The 22,216-nt window shown below is 40.5% G+C and overlaps 1 protein-coding gene across 1 annotated transcript; it reads right to left on the bottom strand.

The window, feature by feature from the left end:
* Positions 1–1,766: 1,766 nt before the first annotated feature.
* Positions 1,767–19,700, bottom strand: LOC308361082 (tumor necrosis factor receptor superfamily member 14-like; the record flags this gene model as incomplete). The annotated part of the gene is made up of 7 exons (XM_080833326.1): positions 1,767–1,923; positions 2,024–2,111; positions 2,388–2,477; positions 9,846–9,920; positions 10,072–10,197; positions 12,032–12,172; positions 19,667–19,700. 7 exons carry the CDS (start codon positions 19,698–19,700, stop codon positions 1,767–1,769), a joined length of 711 nt encoding a protein of 236 aa, XP_080689452.1.
* Between the last annotated feature and the right edge of the window lie 2,516 nt (positions 19,701–22,216).

Raw genomic sequence — 22,216 nt, 5'->3', positions numbered from 1 at the left:
GCTGAATTCTCTTCTGCAAAGAGCTAATTGTTAAACAATAAAGTGCTTCAAATACAAAGTGCTGAAGTGCTGCAGATACTTTCACAGTAAACATGTATGGAACGGGTCCCCAGACAGAGCGTAATAATATTTACTGATGTTCACAGCGCGGCCTTGAGGACATCAGATTGTTAAATGATCAGGGTTTCTCTACGTTCATTCAGCTGTTTTTTTGTGTTTTTGTCCATTGCCTTCTTTGTACATGTCCATACATATCCCTTGCTTTATTAAAAAGTCTTGAGAAACAGTTCAAATAACATCCTTACACGAAACTGAAACTGATTAGCAGATTCTGCCTTTAAGAAAATGACAGCAGGGACTGATGGAGGACCACCAAAAGGTTTGATTCTTCCCTGCTTATCTAGCAAAACTCAGGAACATGGACTTGGGACGGCACAGGCTTGTGTGCCCTGGCCTCCCCATCCTTCAGTAGTCCAATGTGGCTCCTTCAGAAAGAGCATAATCCTCCTTATGAGTAAAAGCAGGTGCTGAAATACCACAAACAAAATGTGTTTTGATCGAGTTATAACATCCTCATCCAGCAAGTGGTGTTCTGATCATGGTATGCAGGTCCCCACTCTGGCATCTCAGGGCAGCAGTCTCTGCAGTAGTGAGGTGGTGTAGCACAGCAGTAATAGAGAGGTGGCACTGTGGTCAGTTGGTCCAGAAGGAGAACAGGTCATTTGGCAGTCCTGTCAGGTTCAGTCTGTTCCATAAGCACCTGGACAGAAAAAAAACTGGATGAGTTAATTTTTTACTCTTTGAACTTGTCCACCAACTATTTTTTCATATTCCATGTAAAGCAGACAGAATTTTACACTGAATTAATTCCGTAATCTTGCAGGCTTTTTACAAAACTTTTTAAATAAAAGAAAATTAAGTTGGGGATTGCAATGGTAAGATTCAAAAACAGTTTAAGTATATGGGTTAAGAGAGAGAAAGGGATTATTGTTGTCCTGTTCCTAAAGAAAACATGCCTATTGTGTGGATTACATGAAAATGCTTTTGTATACATGTAAGTATGTATTTCACATTTAATGCCTATATAGTCTTATATCAAATAACTTACAAACACGATACAAATACAATTACATGACACAATTGCAATGGTGTTTCTATGCTGCCATTTCATTCTAACCTAACTTCCGTCTTTTGGGAGAATAGTGTGTTACAGAAAACATGAGATTCTGGCTGTTCCTTAGGATGTTAAAAATCAAATTCAGTGGTAAAAAAAGAAGGCTGTCACCATTATTATCACATGATTCCTGCCGTATCGTGACTGCTACCACATAATTCACTTAGTTCCTATATAAATACTAACATTATAAGCCCAACGGCAAATAAACCGCACACAGATAGGACAGAAATGGACGTAAGTCTTAGTGAATATCTGTACCTCAGTTACAGTATGGCCTGACCTCTCTTGTGTGTCGTTTATCAAACATGGGTCTGTTAAACAAATAAATACAAACACATTTAAAGAATTAAAATTCAACAGCAATAATAAATAATAGTTTACATTTAAACACAAATATTGAATTTACACAAATATTGAATGTACATGAGTATGTGTATAAACAAACAAAAAGTTGAGAGGTGAAAAAAAACATACATTTACATTCTCAACAATTGCATTCATGAAAACAGGAGGCCTTAATAATGAAAGTCATTTAATAATGAGAAACATGAACATTCTTACCTTGTTGATCTGCTCTTGTCCTCTTCCTTCAATTACATATAAATACCACAGCCCCACACGTAGCAGCCAGGACTGCAACACCAGCTATGATACCAGCTACAATGGCAACAGTGTTTCGTCTTTGACCACAATCAGTGTCATAAGAAGATGATCCTTCTAGGACAACAAGTCCAATCAACTCACACCTACAGAGATCACATAAATAGTTATATTTTAGATACACAAGTAAATAAATAAGTGTATAATCCTTGCTAAACTTGGAACATTCCATGTGAATGAACGTACCGTGTGTGTGGTCTGCAGGATGTGAATGATCCATCTGAGTATGTGTCGCCTACACAGTCACCACACACAGTATCTGTGATTGCTGTACCTGCATGGACAGACAGAAATAAAGGAAAGCACACATCATCCACTATGGACACATGTTGATGGTGATGGTCTTTTTTAATACCACAGATGAATAAAGACCCAGTCAGAGAATGGAGAGAGAAGAAGGTTTAACATGAAGATACTGTATATCCACTTCTCTAATCAGACACAGGTTCAAACAGACTGAGACCAAGTATCTTACCAGGTGGACAGAAGGGGGTGTTAATCAATAGTCTTATAGTTGTGTCTACAAGGTAATTACAGAAGATTGTCTAACCTGTTTGGTTGACGTACTGTCCTAGTGAGCACTTTGTGTGTTCCACAGCTCCTTGGCAGCCATCTTTGATTGGGTCAGTACAGTAGTGACCTTCCAGAGGCTCACAGAGTGTGTCTGAAGTGGATCTGCACGCCCTTTTCACTCTTAGACCTGCAGCTATATTAGGATATACAGTTAATATAAAGTTGATTGACAAACATTACAAATGCAATCAACAATGTTAAGAATGGACATAAATAATATACATAGAATGCACACAAAAAATAACTAACTCACTAAATAAGAAGGCAAAATAAAACTGCTTAAATATTTGACTTACTCCAGTCACAAACTGTGCAGGGTTTACAGGAATCCCATCCATTGGGTGCATCAGTGTAGGTAGATGGCGGGCATTGAACACATGCTGTACTTCTGAACACAACGCAGTGTCTCCGTACATAATAACCTTTAATGAATAAATAAGTAGTTAGTACATAAATCAAACATGGATTTATCTCATTGATGCAACATGAAGAAAGCTATAACGAAGGAGCATGGCATGTACTATGACACAGTTACTACTGCTACTTACCAGGACCACACATAGGACAGCATTCCTGGCCTATAAGATATTCAGCTCGACCACAGGCAGGAGAGACCCCAGACACGGTAATCATGATGATCAGAATTATAATCTCCAGCTTCATCATTGGGTTTAGCTGACGTAAAGATTGCGTCCACAAAGCTGTGCAGCAACCTCATGTCCTAAAGTTTCACTGATGCATCTGTCAAACCAATGAAGAGACCATTTATTTCATTGCTCTCTTTATTTTCTTATTTCTAGTTTAATTAGTGCTTTTCTATTATCAGGGCTCTTTACATAACTGGTAGCAATATACTGGTGATAAAGTGTAAATGTGAACAGTAGGCAATAGGATGCATTTGTATGATATAGAGGCACAAAATGTAGAATATTAATTTAATAGATAAACTAGAATAAGGGGAATAGGGACGTCTCAGTAGGTATCTCTGTTCTCATGTTTGATGGCTGTGACATACAGAGGGGCTGCCAGGAGGGAAGAAGTTGGAAGAGGTTGTGTTCAGGGTGTGAGGTGTCTACGGTGATTTATTTAGCCTGTTCTTGTTTTTTTAGGTGTAAAAGTCCTGTAGGGCGGGCAGGGGGCACTGATGATCTTTACTGTCCACTGCAGTCTGTTATTGTGCTGTTTAGTGGCTCCAAACCTGACTGTGATTGATAAGACTTGGTGACTGTGGAGATAATCTGGATTTGTAGCCTCCTTTTGAGTAACAGCACAAACATTTCTGTAAGTCAATGAAGAAACTGTTGCTGCTGCCACAGTCGATAATTGTAGTTAAATATTGAGGGACACTGTTATAGAACTGGTATTTGTTGCTTTGTGTTATTGATTGTTTAACTGTTTAATTGATTGTTTAATTGTTTTTCAGATACTTTGGATCTATAATCACCTGAGAATACCTGCAGGTGCCAGATGCCTTTAAGAGCTGGCCACACCCCTCTCTCTCACACACACACACACACTCCGCAACTGCTGGCAGCAGGACACGCAGCTTACACTCCACCTACCCTTTCCAATTGATACTAATAAATAAAGTTCTAACTTAAGTCTGGGGTTTTGTGTTCTCATTATGTTGCTTCCCTATGAGCCAGGGTTGTTACAACATCTATGACCAAGGCAGTGACTGGTTGCTGATGTAAGACCCATGGGTATTTCAGCTGAAAGGTAACAAAACAAAAAAAACAGCTCAATACTGCCACCAACTCATAGTCAGATTCTCCGACTTTCATTGCTGACACATCTCCTGGTTTTTGCTGTTGTTGCAACAACGAATCAGGAGTAACTAGAAAATGTTTGCAAGACATATGCCATTCTAAATGGCCTTTGCCTTTTAAATATCAGTTTACCATCCATTTCTGCCCCGGTGTGTCACTCTGAGTCCACCTTCCAACTCCTCTAATAAAGAGCTGGGATCAGTCTAAAGGGCATTTTCACCACTAACAGAGCAATTTTGATTCGGCACAGGGCAGAGCCAATTCAAACCAAGTGATCCTCCCAGAAGACAACATGTAAACATGTAATCACACATCACTGAGCAAGCCTATGGGAGAGATCGGGAGCTTTTGGACTTGTACTGTACGTAGTGTAGGGAATCAGGTGTCCAGTCTGCTTTAGTTACTTTGACCTGAATGGTGTTAACCATACAGCTGCATTTTTCTCATAATTTGGCAACCAATTGATTCTTCAGCAGCTGACTTATTATGTTTATCATGATGCAACTGTTGATGATTAATGGTCCATGCTGTTTCTGGAGTAGATGAGCAGTTTGGATTTACTTTCAGTTAGAATTCACTATTCACCCCGAAAGGGGTGAATGGAGAAGAACTAAAAAAGAATCCTTCTAATGCAGACAAAATTCATTGAATGCAGGATTATGTTGTTGGATTCAAGTAGTAAAGGTAAAAGTCTTGCCTAATGACTTGTTCGGTCGTTAAGGCAGGCAACAGTCCGCAACAGCCTCTGAGCTTTAAACAGTGAAGATACGATGAAAAGATCACGATTCATCCCTAAATGAAATAGTGAATCCATAGTTTAGTAGACCATTTAACTGAGGATAGTTTGCAACCGGGGTTAGACTACGAGGTGGCCTCCACATATATTGGCAGCTGCTTCTGTGGTTAATCTGACTCATAAAACCTGCCTGCACCTGAACATTTTAACAATGGAACTCTATTCTCTGTTTCCGCTTTTGGTTGAAGGGTTCGGGTTGGGCTGTGGTCTATGACAGATTCTGAGAGATGCTATAGACTTTTGCGCTGATGAGCGTCGCTATCTCTTGAAATCTTTGTCAAAAGCGCGATAAGCACATGAGCAATTGTTAGACTAGGGCCTAGGATGATACATTTCACAATCACGGTGTTCCTTATCATTTCGCAAGTTTGATATAATATTGTCAATTTCATTTTCCAAATCCAGTAATCATTTAAACTATATAAAAAAAGATATTCTGTTTCAAAGATCACAATAAGAACGATATAATCCAGGTTACAAATGTTTTGCAATGCATGCTGTGTAGGGTTGAGGCTATCAAAGTATGCCTATGTACAACACAAAATGTACATTTAGGCTTTTCTATGCTCTATCTCTTCATAACTGGGTAGTCGAAGAGACAATCTCTTGATGATTGGTATTAAAAATAAATACATATATAAAGATCCTGCCCAACTCACTTTACACCAGTAGCATTCTCCTCTCTTCCAGTGAGGCAAATCGAACTCAAGACTATCTGGCATTTACAAGCTTAATGAAATGACCCCTGCTCAGACTAAGAGCAGATTCATCATGCCCACGAAATGCCACTTGTTCTCCCATGATCAACACCCCACCCGCATCTTTATGATCCCACGGTTTTTAGTTACCTGGCTATTTGTGCTTTTGAACGCGTAGGGTAACTTCTTGATAGGCGAATCTTTACTTTGTCGAATAGCTATAATTCAAGACTAGATGTAGCCTAATGTAGGATATTTTTTTCTCATGGCAGCCCCAAATTAGATAAATCGGCAAACCCTGTGGTAACCCACAGATTGCTGGCAGCAGTTAACCATGCACTCCTAGCGTTGGGTAGAAGTTCTTACTTTATGGCTGTTTTTTGTAGAAAAGTAAACATATCTGTGACTGCCTCCCTTTCTCTTTAATATTAAGTTGTTGCTCAAAAAGCAACATCTCTGACTTATATAACACTCTTCTAGTTTTTGCTGTTGTTCCATCAAGGAACTAGGTGTGACCAGGAGATGTTTGCTGCTAGACAGATTCCATTCTAAATGGCCTTTGCCTTTTAAATATCAGTTTACCATCCATCAGTGTCTCACTCTGACTCCACCTTCCCACTCCTCTAAAACAGCTGGGATCAGTCTAAAGGGCACTTTCACCACTAACAGAGCTGAAATTATTTTGCGCTGAATGGTGTTGTTTACCACACAGCTGCATTTTCAACGTAGCTTAAGAGTTGCACAGGTACTGCACTCGAAACGTGACAGTGAAACCACCGAAACATGCCAATCGTTGAGATCTGTGTGTCAACCACAGCTCTGCATTCTAGAGAATCTGATCAGCGTGTTTCCGGCAGCAGATTTCTCGCAGATCCGATTCCTAGAAAGCAGCGCTGTCTGCTCCGTAACCACTAACACAGATGAACTTACTTTGAGCTGAGGGCGTTCTCTACCACATAGCTGCATTTTTAATAATTTGGATACCAATTAAATTTTCTGCAGCTAACTTATTCTGTCGTCCTGGTGCAACTGATGAGGATTAATTAGCCATGTTGCTTGTGCAATTGATGAGCAGTTTGGGTTTACTTTCAGTTAGAATTCACTTTTCACCCCGAAAGGGACCGTCAAAAAGTATTGCAAGCTGAAGAACTAAAAAAAAAAAAAAATCCCCCTGATGCAGACAAAATTATGTGGTGTATGTTACTGGTGTCAAGTGCTAAAGGGAAAGACTTACCTAGCAGACGACTTTGCTATCTCGTTAAGTCTAGCAGCTGTCTGCAACATCATAGACATTATGTCTATGGGCAACATCGCCAGAGTCCATGTCTGCGGACATAACGATGAGAAGATTAAACGATATCTCACTAAATGAAAACATTAATCCATAGTTGAATAGATATTGATTTAGGGTTAGTTAGCAATCGCGGTTAGACTTCATACACTTCAACTATCTGCTTTCATCTCCACAAGTGAAAAAGAACTTCAAATGTTCCGGGCTGATCAAACCCGCGTGGTCTGAAACCTAAAATGCTCGCGCACAAAAAAAAAAAAAAAGCTCTCGAGCACTCATACAAGCACGCGCTAACCACATTCAGTTGCAGTTGCACACATCTTTGAAGAGATTTAACTGATACTGCTAAAGTCGCTGGACCAAAGCAGGAAAACGTACACATACTTGCAGTTCAGTGCTGTGCAAGTATTACGACCTACGGTGATACATTTCACAGTCACAGTGTGTCAAACGTTTAGCATCAAGAAAATTAAGGTGTTTAATATAATATTGTCAATTTCATTGTCCAAATCACGTAATCACTTAGGCTACTATAAAATCAAAGAAAATCTGTGTCAACTTCACCTGACTGGATTCACAGTTCGCCGTCACAGAAAACCCACAGCACACTCCTGTAAGTTAAGGTAACACACACTCCTGCTGTGTAAAACTATTTGTTGTTTTTTGTTTGGTACGTCACATTAACAGTTATCCTGTTAAGGGTTGAAAACAGTTTGAAATGATAAATCTACCTCAGCAGTGCCTTGCATGAAAGACAACATGAACAGAACAGAGATGTCGTTGTCAGTCGCTGTATTATAATGTCTCTTATAACTTTCCGTTTTATTGCAGTTCCAGTGCAGTAAGGATGGATGTTAATGTCTCCCTGTAGCTACAGGTCTAAGAGTGAAGAGGGCGTGCACCTCTGTCATCATGAAGTGCTTGGAGCGGCTGGTCAAATCATTCATCTGCTCCTCACTGCCACCCACGCTGGACCCTATGCAGTTCGCATATCGATCCAACAAGTCTACAGACGACGCCATCGCCCTGACAGTGCACACCGCCCCCTCCGACTGGCTGGCTGGGAAAAGTGGAACTCGTATGTGAGGATGCTGTTCATTGACTACAGTTCGGCATTCAACACCATCATCCCCTCCAGACTCGTCTCTAAGCTTGTGGACCTGGGACTTAACATCTCCCTCTGCAAATGGATCTACAGCTTTCTGACAGGGAGGCCACAGGTGGTGAGACTTGGTGACCGCACGTCAGCCACAATGATCACAAACACTGGCGCCCCCCAGGGCTGTGTGCTTAGCCCTCTCCTGTTCTCCTTGTTCACTCATGACTGTGCGACAATGCACAGTTCCAACCTCATCGTGAAGTTTGCTGATGACACAACCATCGTAGGCCTCATCACTAACAATGAAGAGTCAGCCTACAGAGAGGAGGTTGACACCCTAACAACTTGGTGTTAGGAAAATAACCTCTCTCTCAACACCAGTAAAACAAAGGAGGTGAGTGGGGACTTTAGGAGACGGCAGGGGTTGGAGCATACACCCCTTCACATCAATGGATCCGAAGTGGAAAAGGTCAGCTGCTTCAAGTTACTCGGGGTCAACATCAGCAATGATCTCACCTGGTCTGCCCACACTGATAAGGTGGTCAAAGCTGCCCGGAAACGCCTTTTCTTCCTGAGGAGACTCAGGAAGTTTGGCATGAATCCAGTCATCCTCACCAATTTCTACAGATGCACAATATAAAGCATCCTGACTGGTTCTGTGCATCTGACAATAAAAGACTTGAACTTGAACTTGAACTAATATTCTCTCCTTTTAGTTTTGGTTAATAGTCTAGCTGCAGAGTTTTTAATGAGCTGGAGTCTTTCAGTTGTTTTCTTGGGAAGACCAGCTAAAAGTGAATTACAGACCGGCTTGATATGAAAGCATGAAGTGGCTAACATATGACTGTAAAGTGTTGCCTTTCTTGTTTTCTGCATCAGTGTGTGTGTGAAATAGAATTAGTCGGAAATAAAGGAAAACACACATCACTCACTACAGATTGTACGCCAGCACTGATCCCTGCCACTCCCTCTCCTGATTCAACTCACCTCCCTCAGTCACATTCCCAGTCACTTGATTCCCTAATCATGAACACCTGTCACTCCCTCCACCATACTATTTAGTCTCCTTACTCCCTTACACTTAGACGTGACTCACACTATATGCGTTGGAATGCGTTGATCTGTCAAGGTTGACGGATCCCTGACCGATCCTCATTCAAAGTGAATGGGGATCCGTCAACCTTGACAGATCAACGCATTCCAACGCATATAGTCTGAGTTACAGCTTATTGTCTGGTCTCGTTTCGTATGGACATACCTTCGTCAAGCTCCGGAATATAAGATCCCCCTGTTTGCTCTTACTCTTACTTTTGTATATTTAGTTCCTAGGTTAGACTATTTTCAGTTTGTTCAGTTAACCGCTTTACCCCGATCAGTTTACCGTTTACCTGTTATCTGTAATTGACTGAATAAACTCCATCCTCGTTAAGTTTGTGTCTAGCCTGACATCCATGACAATGGACACATGTTGATGGTGATGGTCATTTTTAATACCATATAGGAATGAAGACTCATAGAATGGTATTCAATCAGGAACAAGCTTGTATTCTTTACAATGATACGTTTCAAGGGAGAGAAGAAGGTTTCACATGTAGATTCCACCACTTCTCTTATCAGAGTTCAAGTATTCTACCAGGTGGACAGAAGGGGGAGTTAATAAATAGTCCCAACCCTACTTGAATAAGTATGAGCTGACCACTCTGATAAAAAAACTGATATAATGTATGCCCAAATGTGTGTGTTCCAAAGCTCCTTGGCAGCCATCTTCGATTGGGTCAGTACAGTAGTGTCCTTCCAGAGGCTCACAGAGTGTGTCTGAAGTGGAGCTGCACGCCCTCTTCACTCTTAGACCTTTACCTATATAAGGATTAAGTGATTATGAAGTTGATAGAAAAACATTTGAATTGCAATCAACAGTGCAAAGAACTGACAAACAATATAAATAGATGGAACAAAAAATGTAATTAATGAGGAAGGCAAAACAAAACTGCTGAAATATTTGACTTACCCGAGTCACAAACTGTGCATGATTTACAGGACGCCAGTCCATTGGGTGCATCAGTGTAGGTAGATGACAGGCATGGAACACATGAAGTGCTTTTGAACTCAGTGCAGTGTCTCCGTACATAATAACCTTTAATGAGTAAATAAGGAGTTAATACGTCAATCAAACATGGGTTTATCTTCTATGGACAGCCAAAATGTTACCAATGACGGAGAACACCAAGCTGGAAGATTTACACGTGTATGAACCTTATGCAGTGCAGAATTAACAATTTGGCAGACAAGGAACGTGCCTTAGGGCCAACCAAAACTTCGAGCCACAAAAATGTTTGCAAATATTTTCAAGGTGCGCTACCCCTGACCCTAGACTGTAAGTTAAAAATGTTGTTTGTGAGTTTAATATGAGTTTCGCCATAATTGAGCGAGTTTAGTCAGTGTTGGTGTTTTGAAGCCACCTTTGGGGATGTGGTGTACTACAGGTCTGCAGGTTATATTCATGTGGTGTTGCTGTAGGTAGAGGATATGTATTTCCTATGGGATCCATATTGAAACCGGAAGTTGGAACTTTACTCCGGTCTCTGGTTGGTGAAAACTTGTCATCTGACCTGAACAGCCAATCACTTGTGTGTTAAGTCGTATGACTTTGTTAAAGTTCGGTTAACAAGTCAGTTGAGTATTGAGCTGTATAACTTATAAAAAATATATAAAAAATACAACGATCGTTTCAAAGTCAGGCGATCAACACAATTTCTCAACGAAAAAGTGAAGGTCCTGGTATTACCCAGTCAAGCGGAGTAAACTAGAAGAAGTACATTGGATTTATGCTGATTTTGCATGACTATTATGCTATAAAACGAATTATTTCAGAAAAATGTACATCCAGTTGTTGTCAATTGTACATCAAATCCCGTTGAATTTCACAGTGAATTACCAAGCAAACAACATTATGTAACTTTTTAAGTCACATTATAACACTGTTATTTAACTGATTTTTCATGCAGATTCCCCTTAAAAGTCCTTTATACAAAGAAATATGGGTAATCTTACTTTAAAATGAACAGTAATTAATTATTTTGTTTCGTATTTTTACACCACCATGTTGTAATTTAAACTGCATTGCATTGCTTCTTGTATTAGAGTTTTCCTTTCTGTAAATTACAGCCATATATCATTTCTACAAAGAAATATGCATATTCTTAATTTAAAATTAACAGTTATATTTCGGTTAGTATTTTAATATTGTGAAATAAGCAATACTCTACTGTATTTCTATTCACAGTTTTTTATTACATGATTTTATTAATTATTAATGTATTATTCATGATTCATTTTATGCACATTTTTTACAGTGTGGGTTGAACTTGACTGAAAAACAGAGGAACATATGGCTAGCTGGCTCAACAGCAGCTAGGAAAATGATAGCCCAGCGATGGCTTCCTTCTCACTCTCTCGTTATGCGGCGGTCGTTATCATACTTTCTAGATATAGTGATGCTCGAAATATTCACAGCAAGGGTTAACAAAGCAAAACTCAGAACTGTCCAACTGTGGAGAGCTACGGCAGCCCAAATCTCTGACATGCTGACCTCAACAGCCCAGTGAAAAGACAATGCATGGGGGTTGCCGTGTAAACAAACAGTCCAGGTTGAGAAGCTGTGGTGTGACCACTACCTTTTATCTCCCTGACCAAACACTGTGAATGATGTAATCCAGAACAGGGACATTCTCAGAGGGAATTCTGCCTTACAACCATTACAACTATTCATTACCTGGCCTGACATTTTCGTACCAATCTGTCTCTTATACAATTGTAGGAGTTGGTTTTATATGTAAACATAGAAAAGATGAAACTAGAAATAAGAAAATTAAGAAGGCAATGAAATTAATTCTCATTGATTAAACATGAAGAAAGCTTTAACGAAGGAGCATGTAATGTTCTATGACACAGTTACTACTGCTACTTACCAGGACCACACATAGGGCAGCATTCCTGCCCTAAAAGATATTCAGCTCGACCACAGGCAGGAGAGACCCCAGACACGGTCAGCAGGATTATCAGAACTATAATCACCAACTTCGGCATGATGTCATCAACTTCAGGTCCAGCTCATGTAAAGATGTGTTACACTGATGCATGTGTCAAAACAATGAAGAGAATTAATTTCATTGCCTTCTTAATTTTCTTATTTCTAGTTTCATCTTTTCTATGTTTACATATAAAACCAACTCCTACAATTGTATAAGAGACAGATTGGTACGAGAATGTCAGGCCAGGTATGTTGACGCCTACAAAAACATGGGCTCTGGTCATTGGTGGCCCTTAAAACAATATACAAACACTATATACACAGATACATATTACATACATGTAACATACATGTAATATAAAAAGAAACAAGCAATATACTGTTTATAAAGTGTAAGTGTGAACAGTAGACAATAGGATGCATTTGTATGATATAAAGGAAAGGGGTACTGTACAGCATTTGTATGCCACTCGATTTAGTATGATATTAATGTAATAGTAATAGATAATAAAACCAGAATTATGAGAATAGGTATGTCTCAGTAGATATCACTGTTCTTATGTTTGATGGCTTTGGCATACAGAGGGGCTGCCAGAAGGGAAGAAGTTGGAAGAGGTTGTGTTCAGGGTGGTAATTTATTTTGCCTGATCCTGTTGTGTTCAGGTGTAAAAGTCCTGTAGGGTGGGCAGGAGGCAATAATGATCCTTACTGTCCACTGCAGTCTGTTATTGTCCTGTTAAGTGGCTCCAAAACAGACTGTGATTGATGAGACTTGATGACTGGGGTGTTAAACTGCATTAGCAGCTTCAGTTGCAGGTTGAGTGAAAGTTTCACTCATGATATTCCTCCTTTGGGTAACAGCACCAACATTTCTGTTTGTCGATGAAGAAACTGTTAATGCTGCCGCAGTTAATAACTTTACCGTAAAATATTGAGGCACAATCTTATAGGCCTGGTATTTGCTTCTTTGTGTTATTGATTGTTTACCTCAGTTTCAGATACTTTGGGTCTCACACTCCCTCTCTCACACACACTCTGCAGCTGCTTCCCTGGCAGCAGGAAATGCAGCTTACACTCCACCTACCCTTTCCGCATTTATACTGATAAATAACTAAATTAAGTTTGGGGTTTTGTGTTCTCATTATGTTGCTACACTTCAAGCCAGGGCTATAACAACACCTATGACCAAGCCAGTGACAGGTTGCTGACATAAAACCCATGGGTATTTCAGGTGCCAGGTAACCTCAAAGCTCAATTCTGCATTGAATTATTTGTTCTCTCTGACTAACAGAAACATCTTTTAGTTTATATTGTTGTTGCAACAAGTAAGCAGGAGATGTTTGCAAGGCAGATTCCATTCTAAATGGCTTTTGCCTTTTAAATAGCAGTTTACCATCCATATCTGCCCCGGTGTCTCACCCTGACTCCAACTTCCCACTCACTTCACTTCCCACTCCTCTAATAAACAGCTGGGATCAGTCTAAAGGGCATTTTCACCACTAACAGAGCAAATGTTATTCTGCACAGATTGGAGCCAAGTTAAAACAAGCGATCCTCCCAGAAGACAAGTTGTAAGCACACATCATTGAGCAAGCCTATGGGAGAGACATGTGTGTGGTTTAATCTGTAGGTGTCAAGTCTGTTACTTTGAGCTGATGGGGTTGTTTACCACACAGCTATATTTTTCCCCAGAAGGAAAGAAAGACCCTGGACAATGATACACCACATCCCACAAGCTACTGCTGGCTTCCTGATCAGTGCTTGAAGACGTGGGGTCAGTCGTAAATCAAACCTCCTTGATCGCAAGGCATATGACATGTTTTTATGGCAGAGGGCGCTCCACTGATTGGCCTCTTCACTATTTTACGGGTTTTAGTTACCTGGCTTTTGTGCTTTTGGACACTTGTGGCCGGTACTTAATCTGTCAATCGATACTTTTGCCGGGTAGCTTTAATTTAAGACCAGATGTAATATAGAATTCCTTACCTAACCAACAACTTGCAAGGTCGTTACGTCTGACGGCAGTCTGCAAACAGCGACAGAGTTTAATTCCTTTGAGCTGAGAAGGTTGAACGTTGCGTTTCCGATAAATGGTCGGGGATGGCTGACGGTGGTCAAATTGAGACTCACCAACTACTACCTTTGCACTTTCCGCAGCGCATTGACTCACTTTTCAAGGAAGGCAAATAGAAGAAGTCTGATTGGCTGCGCCTCTTCACACACTGACATCACGTTTTACATCTGACTGTATTATGATAATCTAAGGTGCGTTTAGGCAGCGGGAATAAGTAAGCCGGACGTTCGATATTCGACAGATATTCGTTTTCGAAAGATGCGTTCGCATTCTGATTGCATATTCTCATTTTGATTGCTGTAGTAGTTGCCGGTGGTAGGCAACTACATACTACAGGTGAAATCTTCCTGATATCTGCCATCATGAAACAGCATGCATTTAAATATTTAAAATATGCACCAAAACTCAACCGAAAGATATTGACTCATTCCGATTACTGTAGTAGTTGCCAATAATAGGCGTTTACTTACTACAGGTGACATTTTATTGATTGATCGTAGTGAAGCAATATAAATGTCAATGTTTAAAATGGTCACCAAAAATCAACAAAAAGTTATTTTTTCATTATGATTGCTGTAGTAGTTGCCAATGGCAGCTAATTACTACAGGTGACATTTTGCTGATATCTGGCATAATAGTGAAACGGTATGAAATTGAGTTTTTTAAATATTCACCAAAAATCAATTAAAAGATATTCCTAGAATAAGCTAGCCTGGATACCAGCCTGAACTCCGCCCACAAAATGTTTGGTCTGGTAGATTCAGTCTGGACTTGAGCTAGTTGGGAGAGATTAAACGTCTCGGAAAAGTGATCTGACCAATAGAATTGTAAGGGCGGGCTTTATACGTTGATGGACAGATGACCAACCAACGCTTGAGTTGATTAGATAGATAGAATATACATCGAACAAAGATGGCGCCGTCTCGGGAGCTTAGTGGGACATATTTTATATGATTTAAGCTATCTAAAACGTCTACATTGACTCGGTTAGTTGTGTATGTGCAACACGAATGTTGCCGAGGATTGTAGGTCTTAACTGAAGCGCTCCAGACCATTATTGATAGGTTATGCTAACGCGTAGATAAAATAACCATTCAAACAAATGGTAGCTAGCTATAGCCTTGCTGCTAATAAGTACGTGATCAGGCATATCTCACAGATATTGATAGCGCATTCATTTTGAAAGAGGAACAGAGAAACGCGATCAAGGCATTTGTCGATTGAAAATATGTTTTTGCCGTCCTTCTTACGGGATCCGGTAAAAGTTTTAATGTATCAGATGGTCATACTATGTTGCTCTGATTAGTTGTAGGTATCTAATTGAGCGAAGAGGCATTTTTTTTCCTGGTTCGTTGAAACACGCCTCATAATCACAACCCAATGGCTCAGCATCAGACTCATATTCTGACTAGAATTATGAGTATGACATCGTCAGGCTAAGAATTAGCACTCTATCTGGTGGACAACATCCGCAACTCACATTCACTGGGGACATCAGGCCAGATCAAATAGAGCAGGCTCCTAGAATAAGCACGCCATCTGGTGGACAACATTCGCAACTCACATTCGCTTGGGACCTCAGGCCAGAATAAATACAGCAGGCGCCGAGCAAAATAATAAAAATGTATTTTGATTCCATGACACCATTACAATTTAATGCATTAAAACAACAATGACTTACATATCATCAACTTTAAATCCAGCCATATGCAAGTGTTTTTTGACTGTCAAGAACGTACATATTTTACGTCACTGTTTTTATTTTTTTAAATAAATAAACGATGAAACAAAGATAGAAACGCTTCAGTTCAGCAATGACAAGTGAATCTAGGTGGGGATACAAAGATGGCTGACTGGTAACTGGAGCGGTGCGCACTTCCCCTTTCGAGGTTGAGGAATATTTTTGCAATAAACACAGAATTTAGGAATTATCGAAAGAAAAGTGGATTAGTCCATGGGAGTAACGCAATGGCAAGCCTTCAGCGAAAGTTAATTACACATGTGCATTCCTGTCATCAGTAAACCTGCAACTGCATATGTTTATTATTCCTTTATAAATATATAAATCTGATTATATTGACCTCTTCTGCCAGGGGCTGAAGGCTCCTGTCAAGAGGACAGAGATGACCTTCAGCCTTAATGATGAAGCAGTGATTGGGTCCTGAACACGTGAAGCAGTGATTGGGTCCTGAACACGTGAAGCAGTGATTGGGTCCTGAACATTAGAGCAGTGATTGGGCCATGAACACGTGAAGCAGTGAACACGTGAAGCAGTGATTGGATCCTGAACATGTGAAGCAGTGATTGGGTCCTGAACACGTGAAGCAGTGATTGGATCCTGACCATGTGAAGCAGTGATTGGGTCCTGAACACATGAAGCAGTGATTGGTTCCTGAACACGTGAAACAGCCATCGTTCCCTTAGGACCTGTCAACTCTTATCTTGCCCTTCAGTGATAAAATTACTCCACAGGCAGGAGTTGAAACGTTTCACGTGATTGGCTGACAACCTGCTTATGCAACACACTGCATGGAGAACTGAACTGCACTTTTAACTCTGGATCATTCTCCATGTTGCTATCTTGTTTCTTCCTGATGTTCAAAATATTTATTTAAACTAAATTAAGTCTCTCAATCCCCCTCAGATGGCTTCTTTATGCCACTCTTAGAGAATAACCCTGAGGGCCAAAGTTCAAAAGTGTAAGGGATTTTACCCGCAATGAAGAGAGTGACGAGTCAATGACCTATTGAATCGTCAAGTACGTCACCGTCAAAGTTAGCAGGTTCTAAGATGGTCCAAGGTGAGTATAGTTCAGCGAGAATTGTGAGGATGACTGTGAGGAATGGTTTCTATAAATAGATCAGGCATCAGGCCAGATTAAACAAAGCAGGCTCCTAGAATTAGCACGCCATCTGGTGGACAACATTCGCAACTCACATTCACTGGGGACATCAGGCCAGATTAAATAGTGCAGGCTCCTAGAATAAGTACGCCATCTGGTGGACAACATCCGCAACTCACATTCACTGGGAACATCAGGCCAGATTAAATAGAGCAGGCTCCTAGAATAAGCACGCCATCTGGTGGACAACATTCGCAACTCACATTCGCTTGGGACCTCAGGCCAGAATAAATACAGATGGCGCCGAGCAAAATAATAAAAATGTATTTTGATTCCATGACACCATTACAATTAAATGCATTAAAACCACAATGACTTACATATCATCAACTTTAAATCCAGCCATATGCAAGTGTTTTTTGACTGTCAAGAACGTACATATTTTACGTCACGGTTTTTATTTTTTTTAAATAAACAAACGATGAAACAAAGATAGAAACGCTTCATTTCAGCAATGACAAGTGAATCTAGGTGGGGATACAAAGATGGCTGACTGGTAACTGGAGCGGTGCGCACTTCCCCTTTCGAGGTTGACTATGCATTCAAATATTTTTGCAATAAACACAGAATTTAGGAATTATCGAAAGAAAAGTGGATTAGTCCATGGGAGGAACGCAATGCCTTCAGCGAAAGTTAAATACACATGTGTCTTCCTTTCCTCAGTAAATCTGCAACTGCATATGTTTATTATTCCTTTATAAATATATAAATGGGATTGCATACACCTCTTCTGCCAGAGTTGAAGGCTCCAGTCGAGAGGACAGAGATGACCTTCAGCCTTAATGATGAAGCAGTAAATTGACATTTGACTCATACTCAAACTCAATGTTTTAATTCCCTTTTAAATTATGCATCAGGGGTTCAGACGCTGACGAGACGTTGAATTGTCCATTTTGGTAAAGATTGCATTCGAATGCAATTGCATTTAATTGCATTCAAATGCAATGGGATGTTTAGACTATGTTACCATTGAATGTTATCATTCACACTGGCTTTTTGAGAATACATGTGTAGAGGTTTAAAGATCTTGAATAAAATGCAATGGCTTACACTACTTTAATAAAAATATAAATCTCCGCTTTTATTCTTTGATACAAAACTGACTTAAAACACTTCGCAAATGAAATAAAAGATTCCTAAAAGTTATCAGTTGACAGTTGCAGGTAAGAAAACCGTTTGCTTCCACCGGTATCAAGATCTGAATCTCAAAACAGAAAGTAAACATAATTAAGCCAGAGTTGGCTTGCTCTTAAAGAGGCAGTACGCTATTTCCCACATATTAACCAAATCACCTTCATTCTAGCATGTTTTTATCCTATTTAGTACTTTAACCATCAAATTAACTTTAATAATCAAAATTATATCTTTTTAACATGAATTCTTATTTACAATACAATGCTTACAGTGGCGGTCCGTCAGGGCCTTCAAGGCCTTCTCTGCTGGCCTAAACATCATCAGAAAATAAATGTAATAAAATAAATTTAATTTTAATATTTTCTTTTCATAAATATGTATTAAATGATTCCCCATAGTCCATTATCTTCATTTCATGCTTCCAGCGTTGTTCATTTATGTTAGAGCTTTCATCCAATCATATTTCCGCTATCATGTGTTGCCACGCTCCTTTAAATCTTCCCAGAGAACAGAAATCTTCCCTGAGGCCTTCAGAATTCACATTGAAGGCCCGTGTACATCTGATTGGCTATCACAACTTGCTGTTTCAGTTCATTTAAGTTGAATGAACTGAAACAGACAGTTGTGACAACCAATAAGATTTCGAGTTGGCGACACTGGGCCTTCTAGAAGGCCCGGAAGATTTCTTTCCTCGTGTTGAACGTGACACGTAAACGTCCTTTGATTGGATACTGAGGCAGACCGGTGCAGTGCTTCAGCAGCTTTAGCTGGCTAAAACGACGTACATCGGTTTCAATGCTTATTCTTCTAGTTGTTTCAATTGGTAAGACTAAATATAATTACATTAACCAACTCAAATAAATTAGTTTACACAAACTTGATAATTCCAGTTTTTGATACAGTTACAACGCCATTTTCAAGACGGAACTTTCAAGAAAAACTGGATATCGTGAGGATGGGAAGTTTAATGAAACTGCTTTGCAGGTGGGACAATGCGATGTTACTTGTTAAACTTGTTAAACCTCACATTGAGTAACATAGGCTACTTTTGGTGGACTTAATAAAACTTTGTAGACTAATCCCTGAAAATCGCCTTTTATTTTTAAGTTGTGACAGTAATATCCAAGCGATCATATAACTTAGAGTTTACTACTCTTAATGTATTGTTAATACGGGTGTATTGATTTGAAATGCTCCGGAAATATTAATAAAGTCTGTTGTACTCGACTATGTTAAGGTGATGCAATGCTCACTTATACTGCCTTTCTGTATAAAATATACTGGTTCGAGAGCCATGGCGTCATAATGATGGTATTAGGAGGTGGATTCACTCAGTTTAACATCGTGTAGGACATCGCTGAAGGCCTAGTCGTGAAATGCACGGACCGCCACTGAATGCTTAACACTTTGGCCTCTACAACATGTGTGAGCATGCTCATTAGGCTCCTGTTGATTGCACCCACCTGTGGGCACGGTGGTGGTAAATGGGTACGTCATCCTACCGCGGATATAGGGGTGCTCTCCGATGTTATAGGACAGAAGTCGCCGTCACTGGATGGTAGTAGTACGAGAGGAGTACACTTGTCGCAACTTCACGCTGTGGCATAGGTATGTGGGCTGTTTTAATACAACGTCTTGCTGCTACTAGCGCTGCATTGCCGTGATTTACTAATTACTGTAGCCCTCCTTTTGTAGCAGGCTAGCTGTCTACCAAGTGGTCATTTTGTTTGTGCGAGGGGAGGGGTAATTGGTTGATGCTTTGTCGCTCTACGTGAGCGAACCACAGTTTGCACTAAGCTGACAATGGGCCTCATTTATAAAACGTTGCGTAAAAACCATCCTACATTTTGTCTAAGACATTTCCTGAAATGAGCGTAAGTGAGATCCACAGTAAACAGACGTACACACAAAAAACACGTGTACGCCAATCCTTCGGTTATAAATCACAAATGCTCGTGAAATTGTGCGCAACTGAATCTCCGCCCTCAAAACGCCCCTATTTAATCTAATCAGCATAATATCAATGCACAAACAGAGCGCATCCTCACAAACTCTCTGTGACAGTGGCAAGCAAGAAAGAAACATGTAAACAGAAGAATTAAAGTGAGGCTGACATCGACGTTCTGCTGATGGAACAGCAGATGCGGGCCAAAACATCGTTAGAAAGCCTGTCTGGTGGCGTAATGGCAAAAGCAAAGTATGTGAAATGTAGTAGACACGTCTCCGAAGCACCAGTAGCCGCATCTACGGCAGCTTTGGCTTTGGTGCGCTCCTCTACCGACCGCGCACGGGCATGTGTTGTATTGAAGTGGGCTTCCTAGGCTGTTTGAGTGTGCACAATCTGGATGAGAATACATTGGCAACCCTGTTTTACGCAGGAAATCCTCTTTCACAATTTGCTGTTCCTGGGCACTGTATGGAATTCTAATTGATGCGGGCATATATAGAGGGATAATAGGCTACTGCAAAGAACATCGGGCAAAATTCTGCTTAATGATGACGGGGATGCGGGCATGTAGAGGGATAATACTGCAAAGAACATCGGGCTAAATTTTGCTTAATGATGACGGGGATTGCTCGACTGGTCTCCAATTTCTCCTCGGAACGTTCCTGTAGCCAGGAATCCAACAGCCAAAACCTGAACGTGTATGGCCTGGTTGCATCTGGTGCGCCTCTGTAGACGAGAGGCCATTTGGGCACAACGCTCTCGGCAAGCGGTACCTGCTTATCAGCCATACATCATCTTGTGTCAAAAAGTCTGCGCGATCACGAAGAAACCCTTTCTCTCCTTATTGCGCAGTTGGCAATATCCTCTAACAACGCCAATGCAGCCATATCTCCTAATGAAAACTAAGCCACTATTAGACTTTCTATAGGCTATAGATTGAGCGAAATGTTTTACACTTGTGAAATTAAAACGGAATACCTATTAGACGTGAATCTCATTCATGTGTGAATTGTTCTAATAGTTTAATTGATTTTATTGAGCGAAACATTAGCCCTAATGGTGACGGTGGTGCTGACGTTGATGAAACTGCGTGTCGGCGCTTTGAGTTCTAAATTCCTGCAGTACTCCAGTATTGCCACAAGGAAATGTACTTACACGAACTAAAACCAGACGTAGAGATACGTCCTTTTCTACGTCTAAGACGGTTTTTATAAATCTGTACTTAGACGTGGATTTGATCGCACGCACAGTCTAAGATCAATTCTGTGCGTAAGTACGTTTTATAAATGAGGCCCTTTGTTTGCCTTCAGTGGACGTTGGTTGTCGCCGCTTTGAGCTGCGATTGGCATCATTGTGGTGTAGCGGGCCTGCCCCCAGTTGCTGCTCCGTCTCTCCCTTGACTACGCAAATAGTCAGACGCCGAAGGTAGGCGATGCAGTACGTTTCAATAAGAGTTGTTTTATATTGTAAAAGCCTCAATAAGAGTTTTATATTGTAAAAGCCTCCCGTTCTAACCATGTCTGCTTTCTCTGCTGTAGATCACAGCTTGCCGGCGGTACAAGGTTCTTAACCACTGTTTTCCCCGGGTTATTTTTATTGTAGTTTTCTTTCATTTGCCGAGGTTCATTGAGGATTGTTCCTTCCCGCCCCTTTTCCCCTCTCTCCGTACAAGCGGTGACCCACTATTAAATTATAACCTAGTTAACCAAGTAGCTGTATATCAGTAGCTCCTGCTGTTTTGTGTGTTTGCTGTGTGCACGCCCTAGTGGCCAAGTGTGTGGCCTCGTGTGTTCTATGGCCACTGAATACTTGTATGAACAATCGTGTGTGCTTAAACATTTCCTGTGTGCCTTCCTGTGGTCCATCACTTTGACTCTTTGCAGTGTTTTGCAACTGTGTGTAACTATATAGATATTCACGTTAGTTGAGCTACTGATAAGAATACACGGTTAGGCTAGTGTCTCTTTATTTTGGTGTCACAGCTGTACGACCATCATTGACTTTCTTTCTTTTTCCGTTTTCCTGTTGTATTATTTAGTGTGACCACCTCCTGGTTGGGTATGCC

The sequence above is a fragment of the Sprattus sprattus genome (assembly GCF_963457725.1).
Source record: "Sprattus sprattus genome assembly, chromosome: 2".
In the NCBI taxonomy this organism is placed as follows: domain Eukaryota; kingdom Metazoa; phylum Chordata; class Actinopteri; order Clupeiformes; family Clupeidae; genus Sprattus; species Sprattus sprattus.
Note: the sequence above shows the minus strand (reverse complement) of the source record. Positions and strands in the feature narration are given on the sequence as shown.